Source organism: Brassica oleracea, chromosome C3 (assembly GCF_000695525.1).
Source record: "Brassica oleracea var. oleracea cultivar TO1000 chromosome C3, BOL, whole genome shotgun sequence".
Lineage (NCBI taxonomy): Eukaryota > Viridiplantae > Streptophyta > Magnoliopsida > Brassicales > Brassicaceae > Brassica > Brassica oleracea.
In genome coordinates this window covers 61962036-61970459 of record NC_027750.1, presented here as the reverse complement: position 1 = coordinate 61970459, position 8424 = coordinate 61962036, and the positions used below count along the sequence as shown (strand labels likewise).

Sequence of the window (8424 nt, the reverse complement as noted above, 5' to 3'; positions counted from 1 at the left end):
ACTAATAACAAATTAAGGTGACCAGTTTTTTGTAAACTTAATTAATCTCACTATCTTTCGGACTCACTCAGACCAGAATAAATTACTCCCTCATTTGGTCCAACAACAATCAACTTATGTGAATGAAGTTTTCAAAACCTAAGAACATTTACATGATCAATAAATTCAAATACAAACAAAAAATCTTCCAAAAGTATATTTTAAACAAAAATATACATCACATTCTGCGCGTAGCGCGGACCGACCCTAGTTTTATGTAAACTATTTGCATTATGTTAAAGATATTTGTAAGCTTTTCTATCAATTTTCATAACCAATAATTAATGTTTTTTTTAGAATTTTAATTCCAGACTCTTTTTAATTTAGGAGAATTAATAACTCCTAATTGAATCAACAATTTTTATAATTTATAATAAAATAAAATTTGAGAAACAGATTTTACCAAAATTAGTATAAACTAGGGCAAATTTTCGAAAAAGATCCAAAATGTTTTTTTTTGGATAAAGAGTACACAAGGTTAAAATACGTTTATTAAAAATGCAAATGTAAATTATAAATTTCAAACTTTTTTCAATTTTTTGAAATCTTATTTTGAAATATGAATTTATTTTTTTTTCAAATTTGTTTTTCAAATTATTATTTTAAAATTTTATATATTGAATCTTAAAATTTTAATCCTAAACTTCACTCCCAACTTAAATAATAAAGTCTAGATTAGTTAATACTTTGGATATAAATATTTTTAGTTTTTTTGATGGAATCTATTTCGATGATTTTGATGTTTAGAAGCTATTTTGTGATAACACAAATTTTATAGTTATAAGTTATCCTAGGATATTTTTTTATAAATTATAACGATATTTTTCTATAAATTATAAACTAAGGGGAGTTGAAATAACGGGCTCAACTGGGCGCGTGCGTGCGATTTCATCCCACTGCGTTTATTTGTTCTCTGAGGCATTTCGTCGAACACAACGGCATGTATGCAACCGAACTGGTTTGTCTTTGCTCTACTTAGACCCCCGCCATGATTTCTCTCCTCAAAGCTCGCGAGAGGCTTCTCTCTCCTCTCCTCAGCTCCTCTATACGCCGTCGTCTCTCCTCTAACCCCTCCTGTAAACCCCTCTCCCTCTCTCTATCTATCTCTTCTCGCTTGTGCTTTATGTGATTAACGTACTTTAGTATCTCTACCTTCTGTGACTAACTATGTGGTTTGGAACAGATTCTTGTGAAGACACGAGAGGTCCTGACGTCTTTATACACCCAAGTGCTGTCGTCCACCCAGATGCAGTGATTGGAAAGGTTTGATTTTTACCCAAAAGTAGTCATTTTGAAATGTGGAATAGTGGGTTTACTTGGAACCTGGCCAAAGTGTGATGTTTTAGTTTGAGACATTGGTCATAATCAGACAAATGGTGTTTCCAATTCTTCTTACAGGGAGTTTCAGTTGGTCCATACTGTACAGTTGGCTCTTCAGTGAAGCTGGGCAATGGCTGCAAACTCTATCCTTCTAGTCATATCTTTGGAAACACAGAGTTGGGGGAATCTTGTGTCCTCATGACGTAACTCCCTTTGATCTCTTAGATTATATTCAGTACTTATACAATCCTTGACTGATCTTTGTTGTGTCTGCCTTGATTTTTTTGTCAGCCAGTGGTGCTGTTGTTGGCGATGAGCTTCCTGGTTCTACAGTCATAGGAGGCAATAACATAATAGGTCACCACGCTGTGGTTGGTGTTAAATGTCAAGACTTGAAGTACAAGGTGTGTGTGCGCGTCTGAGACTCTCATCACTTCTTTGGATTGTTCTAGTCTTAATCTTAGTCATGTGGTTTGTTTTCTTGTTTTAGGATGGGGATGAATGCTTTCTTTGCATCGGTAACAACAACGAGATCAGGGAGTTCTGTTCTATTCACAGGTCATCAAAGGCTAGTGATAAAACGGTATGCCATTGACCAATATGATTAAAAGGTTTTGGGATGTTTTCTTGTGTGTTTGAGCTCTGTCTTTTGTTGGTTTTGAACAGGTGATTGGTGACAATAATCTAATCATGGGCTCTTGTCATATCGCACATGATTGCAAGATTGGTGACCGCAACATATTTGCCAACAATACGCTTCTTGCTGGCCATGTGATTGTAGAAGTAATATCTTCCTTGTGTCTATACTTCAAACCTGGATTTTTCAGCATGGTTTCATTTGGTTTAATGCAGGACTATACACACACAGCAGGAGCCACGGTCGTCCACCAGTTCTGTCATATTGGTTCTTTCTCTTTCATTGGTGGTGGTTCTGTGGTATATTCTCATCCCATACTCTCAGTTACCTGTGGATACGTACTGATTCTATTGTATATAGGTTTCACAAGACGTTCCAAAGTACATGATGGTGACTGGAGAAAGAGCCGAACTTCGCGGTTTGAATCTGGAGGGACTTAGACGTAATGGATTTACCATGTCGGAGGTTTGAAACTGTGTCACGATGTTAAGTCACTTTGGAATGTTACCAAATAATCCTGACTTTTTTTTTTTGCTTGGCGTTGGTAGATGAAGAGCCTGAGAGCAGCCTATCGTAAGATATTCATGTCTACCGAGACATCAAGTCTTGAAGAGCGTCTCACGAAGATGGTACTTGTTATTACTTAAACTCTTTTCAATGTTTTTGTCTCTGAATCTCTATGGCAGAAACATCTGGACATATTGTTTTTGATGCTTAATACAGGAACATGACCCAGAGCTGTATAGTGTTCCTGCGGTTGGTGCCATGTTGCAGTCAATCCGAGATTCTTTCGCAGAAGGTCGTCGTGGGATATGCAAGTTCAGACAGTGGCTAGGTTCTTGAGTTTTCACAGCTTCGAGACTTGGATTAGGCATTCGTTGATCAATAATGGCTCAACACTATCTTTTCACTGAATCTGTAATGTCTAATAGATAACATAAAACAAGTGTTGTCAACATTCGAGTGGATAAAAAAGATCCGTTGGTAATTTTTGGTATTTATTACAATAAGTTGAAGATGTGTTCACTTACAAGAGTGATGACAAAATCAGGTGTTCCTATAAAGATTTACACTTTCTGTATGTAGCCAGTTAGTCTATAGCCAAGCCTAGATCTCATGTCTATTTGTGATCTTGGATTGAATCATTTTTCTGGTCTCTCACTGTAGAAGCTTTTTTGATGATACATTTTGTTGCCTCTTTCATTCCAGGAACGGTGAACTGAACTTGAGTTTGTTTCTTGAATCGTTCCTTTGTAAAATTGCGACTCGTGAATGGAGCTTTGGAGGAGTAATAGCGGTGAAGCATGAAGTAGACTGTCAATAGCCAAATCCTACAGTTTTGCTGCTGATGCCATTATATCTCCAGCTTGTATCTGAAGTTTTCTTCAACCATCAAGTTCAGAGACAAGACATGTGTTCTGTTCATACATGTCACCATGTTATCCAACAAATGCAAAATGCTACTCTAGTGCTCATCTTGACTGAGATAAGCCTTGATAACACTTTCAAAACCCCTAATGAAGCCCTTCTGAACTACACATCTCGTTCAGTCTCATACCCTCTCTCCCAAGTGAAACCTAATACCACCATAGATGAAGTGTATATACCAAAGAACAGCCTATGATTATGAAGCTACAGGGCGTTGAGTTTCGACAGGATAGACTTTGTAACCAGACTGTTAGTGCACTTAACAGATTCAATCAGCGGATACTTGTGAGCATGTAGCATCGTAGCACATTTGGAGATAAAATGTAGCAAGAAGTTTCCAAATTTTAGCGACTTGCAATACCTTTCTGCCATCTCCTGGACCTTAGAAACAAGACAATCAACGGAACCTTGAGTCAAAGGGACGTCGTGTGTCAAAATGTTCTGAAAAAGGATAAACAGTGATTCATTCCACGTCAGGTCATCAGATATGAGATCTCTGTGGCAAGGAAGGAGCAGAAACTTCCTCTCTTCTGTTCTTCCACAAAGCAACTTCTGGCAAAAAGCAGAGATATGGCCCAAGTGCCAGCATTCTTTCAGAACTCTTGCAATCACCTCACAGATGAAGCTGTTGATCCCTTCTTTCCTTAGTATCATAGGGAACACTAACCCATACTCACCTGCTCTTTGGTGGATCTTGCAAAACTCGACTGTTGCAGACATCAACACACGAGAGGCGGATTTTTCAAGAGCCAGAAACTTGGGAAGCACGGTTGAACATAGAATCTGGCTTGGCCAACCAATCTCTTCTTCCTCACTTCCACTATGCAGATTCGAAAGCAAAACCGCAGTAGTCTCGTCCTCTGCATTCCAAGGCTCAACCAAAGCCAAAACTCTTAAACAGTCCCTACCTTTCCCCAAGCAAAGCTTCCGAATTTCATCACACAAGGCTAAAACTTCAGAAGTAGATTCACAGCTCTTAACCTTAGCTCTAAGATTCACAGCCATTTCGTGAACATCAGGCTGTAACGCAACATTTATCTCATGATCATCATCATCCACAGCTTCTCGATGATCTACTTCCATATTCTCTCTACCTTGACTCATCAAATCCTCTTCATCACAAGAATCAACAACCAGCGTCTCTGAGCCTACATCAGCGCATGATACTGGAAGCCACGGAAGAATAGCACCAATACAACCACCTTTCTTCTCGGTGAGCCAATCAGGTACAGAGTCAAACTCCTCCACGATACTATCCTCATCAGCTGAACCCAAATCGAGACGAGATATCCAATCGAATTTTCGTTCAGGCATTGTATCGAGCAGGTTCTGTGCAGCTCTCTGAACCCAAAAGTCAACACCTTTACCACCACCCAGCATTTCCCTCGCTAGCCAAACCAGATCCTTACCGCAAAACCTCTTGTAATCGTAAAGAAGGAACGACAGAATCCGAGACTGGACCATGTTTGGTAACGTCTCAATGAACATAACCCTGAAGAGAAACACTTTCATCAGCAAGAAGCTAAATCGGTTCCATAAACATGTAAAAAAATCAAATCTTTCGATCTGGGTATTACTTGTTTGAAGACGGAGATGGGCTCTGATCGATTGGTTCGCATTGTTTCTTCAGCAGTGAAACAAACGAGCTCCGGTTTATCGGAGATGAAGAAGAAGACGAAGACGAGGAGGAGGAGAAAGAGATGGAAGCTTCGTCTAACCAGAGCGACGCTTCAGTTTCCGGTGAGGGACTCTTGAGGAAAATGTCGAGAAGCGGAATCCACTCCTCCATTTTTGTGTTCCCTCTCTCAACGGTGGCGCGTGGAACATTAAGACAATTTGAAAACAAGCAAGACACTTTAAACGTTAATTAAGAGATCACTAAAACGACAGCGTAGAGACGAACCTCAGAGTCCTCAGATCAACTTGAATCACTTTTTTTTTTTTTACCGGGAAACCGGACGTGGAAGTCACTCAAAGACCAAGACCAAAATACTCAAAAGCTAAGCAGCTCTGATCAAAGTTTGAGGTTTAAGCAGAAGAGAGAAGAAGAAGCCATGATCTCCTACGCCACAGTATCAGCTAAAAAGCCCATCTCAAGCTGCTTCATCTTCGCCTTCATCTTCTTCTCTTCCCAAAACGCTGTCGTTTCTCTAAACCAAGTCTCAAAGTCACAACCCGTGGCTCGCCCACTCAAGAAACTCGACAAGCACGTGGTTCTACTAATCTCCTCAGACGGCTTTCGTTTCGGGTACCAGTTCAAGACCAACCTACCGAACATCCACCGTTTGATCGCCAACGGGACAGAAGCCGAAACAGGTCTAATCCCCGTTTTTCCGACAGTAACTTACCCCAACCACTACTCCATCGTCACGGGCCTATACCCTGCGTACCACGGCATCATCAACAACAACTTCGTGGATCCGAAAACAGGAGACGTTTTCACTATGGCCAGCCACGAGCCCGAGTGGTGGCTAGGCGAGCCGCTTTGGGAAACGGCAGTGAACCAAGGGCTCAAGGCGGCTACTTACATCTGGCCTGGCTCTGAGGTACGCAAGGGCTCTTGGGATTGTCCTAAAGGTTTCTGTCAACACTACAATAGCTCTGTTCCTGATGGTGATGGTGATGATGATGATAGGGTTGATACCATCTTGAGATATTTCGATTTGCCTTATAGTGACATCCCTAGTTTCATAACGATTCATTTTAACGATCCTGATCCTCAAGGTCACCAGGTTGGTCCTGATGATTCTCTGATCACTGAAGCTGTTGTTAACGTCGACCGGTTGATAGGAAGGTTTATCGACGGGTTGGAGAAGAGAGGGGTCTTTGAGGATGTGAGTATGATCATGGTTGGTGATCATGGAATGGTTGGGACTTGTGATAAGAAAGTCATCGTTCTTGATGATTTATCTCCTTGGATCAAGATCCCTAGCGGATGGGTTCAGAACTACACTCCGTTGCTAGCGATTAAACCGCCTTCAGGTCACGATGCTAAGGATGTGGTGGCTAAGATGAACCAAGGCCTGAGGTCAGGTAAAGTGGAGAACGGGAAGTACTTGAAAGTTTATCTCAAAGAGGACTTACCAAAAAGGCTTCATTACGCAGACAGTGATCGTATCGCACCTATCATAGGACTGGTCGATGAAGGGTACAAGGTTGAGCAGAAGAAGAGTAAAGGCAAGGAATGTGGTGGAGCTCATGGGTATGACAATGCGTTCTTTTCGATGAGAAGTATATTCATAGGGCATGGTCCTTTGTTCTCAAGAGGAAGGAAAGTGGCTTCGTTTGAGAATGTTGAGATATATAATCTGATATGTTCGATACTTGGACTTAAGGCTGCTCCTAATAACGGGTCTGATGAGTTTGCTTCAAAGGTTCTCTTGCCACGCAAGTAAAGCAGAGTAAGGGTATGTTCATCCTTATTCCAATAAATAAGGCAGCCTATAATCTATGATTTGCGTTTTCAAGCAGATTGCAGACACGTACGAAATATAAACGCGTTTTGATTTGTATTTTTGTTTCGTACGATTATAACAAGATGTTCTACTAAACTTATTATAATATAAACTAGATTTGGACCCGCGCGGTTCCATTTTTATTTACATAGCCATTTTATTTTTATGTCAAAAATGATGTATATTCAAATGGTTATATGATTTTTTCAAACATAAGTATGTGATTCAATTTTCTTGTTTTTCATCAAATTAATCATTTATAACCGTAATATGTATTTGTATCTTCTTTTATATATTTTTGTTTGTTGAATTAGTATTTGATTATTGAACTCATGAATTTTTAAAATCTAGTTTGGTAAAATATAAATTATTTTTATTTCCAAATATATTGAAACATTTCACAAGAAACTAAAGTCAACATATATTTTTGTTTGTTGAATTAGTGTCTGATTATTGAACTCATGAATTTTTAAAATCTAGTTTTGTAAAATATAAAATTATTTTTATTTCCAAAGATATTGAAAAATTTCACAAAAATATAAAGTCAAACAAAATAAAACTTATATCTCTTGTATTAAAATTATAAATAAATAAATTAAATATCTATTTTGTTTTTGTTTTTGTTATTTTTTCAAAAAAAAGAACTATATTTTATTCAACAAATAACATTGACATATATTTTAAATGACTTATAGATATATCTTAAAATACATTAAAAGATTTTTTTTCTATAATTTTTAATAACTTATCTTCTTAAATTAAATAAAAAAATCAATCAAATTCAGAGAATAAATTGGAGATTGTAATATGGGCCACAATAGTCTATGATCCAAGTAATGAGTCCATTAGATTTCAGTTACCTATTTTTTCAAGGAACAAAACAAACTTTTTGTGATAATACACGCGACTTAAGCTTCGTTCAGAACAAACCTAATCCCAGAATCTGTTTATGTCTTCCTCACCAAATCGTTAAACATATATACAGATCACTTTTCACTTGAATCTAAACGGAAGAAGTTTTTGAAGATCATCACTAACTAACGCTTATCTACAAAGGTTTAGAGTTTATTTTAATTTTATCTAACAACCGATTTCTATTTTACATGAATTTAGGGTTTTGTTATGTTGAATCGATATTTGATAGATTATATCTAAATCATACATATCGGCGTTTATATGAAATTGGAGAAGCAACAACGAAGATCGGCTACTGGGTGATCAAGCTTAGTTCCTGAGATCAAAAATCTGTTCAATAAAAGTCTTGGAACCTCAATTGTGTTCGGGGGAGAGGAATAACAAAGACGTTGACAAAATAGACAGGTACTTTAATATACTAAGTTGATATTGATCTGTTTTGGAGCTTGAGCGTAGGATAATTTCAAGCAAATGACGAAATATATTAGTTGAGCTCTGTTTCATATTCTTGAGCTCTGTTTTGTTCACTCTGCAGAGAATCATCTTGACGATGACGGAAATGGAAGATACAGCAAAGTCCTTCCACTACAAGAAAACATCAAGGATTCTGAGGGAAAAAATAGTCGGAAT

The 8424-nt window shown here is 38.1% G+C and overlaps 3 protein-coding genes across 4 annotated transcripts; 2 read left to right on the top strand and 1 right to left on the bottom strand.

Moving 5' to 3' along the window:
• The first annotated feature begins 897 nt into the window (after window positions 1–897).
• On the top strand, window positions 898–3070 carry LOC106329138 (probable acyl-[acyl-carrier-protein]--UDP-N-acetylglucosamine O-acyltransferase, mitochondrial). 2 transcript variants are annotated; one of them, XM_013767743.1, is made up of 10 exons: window positions 898–1115; window positions 1223–1302; window positions 1438–1562; window positions 1655–1763; window positions 1850–1942; window positions 2026–2142; window positions 2212–2292; window positions 2357–2461; window positions 2545–2625; window positions 2720–3070. In XM_013767743.1, exons 1-10 carry the CDS (start codon window positions 1028–1030, stop codon window positions 2837–2839), a joined length of 999 nt encoding a protein of 332 aa, XP_013623197.1. In that variant the 5' UTR covers window positions 898–1027; the 3' UTR covers window positions 2840–3070. The 2 variants fall into 2 exon arrangements, with proteins under 2 accessions (XP_013623197.1, XP_013623196.1); XM_013767742.1 differs by having other exon boundaries at window positions 2212–2295.
• A 128-nt stretch (window positions 3071–3198) lies between these two features.
• Window positions 3199–5290, bottom strand: LOC106329137. Its single transcript, XM_013767741.1, has 2 exons — window positions 5002–5290; window positions 3199–4916 (listed from the first exon to the last, which is right to left on the bottom strand). The coding sequence occupies exons 1-2, from the start codon at window positions 5211–5213 to the stop codon at window positions 3629–3631; spliced, it is 1500 nt and encodes a 499-aa protein (XP_013623195.1). The 5' UTR covers window positions 5214–5290; the 3' UTR covers window positions 3199–3628.
• A 126-nt stretch (window positions 5291–5416) lies between these two features.
• LOC106331992 (venom phosphodiesterase 2-like) lies at window positions 5417–6998 on the top strand. Its single transcript, XM_013770436.1, has one exon. The coding sequence runs from the start codon at window positions 5479–5481 to the stop codon at window positions 6817–6819; it is 1341 nt and encodes a 446-aa protein (XP_013625890.1). The 5' UTR covers window positions 5417–5478; the 3' UTR covers window positions 6820–6998.
• The last annotated feature ends 1426 nt before the right edge of the window (window positions 6999–8424 follow it).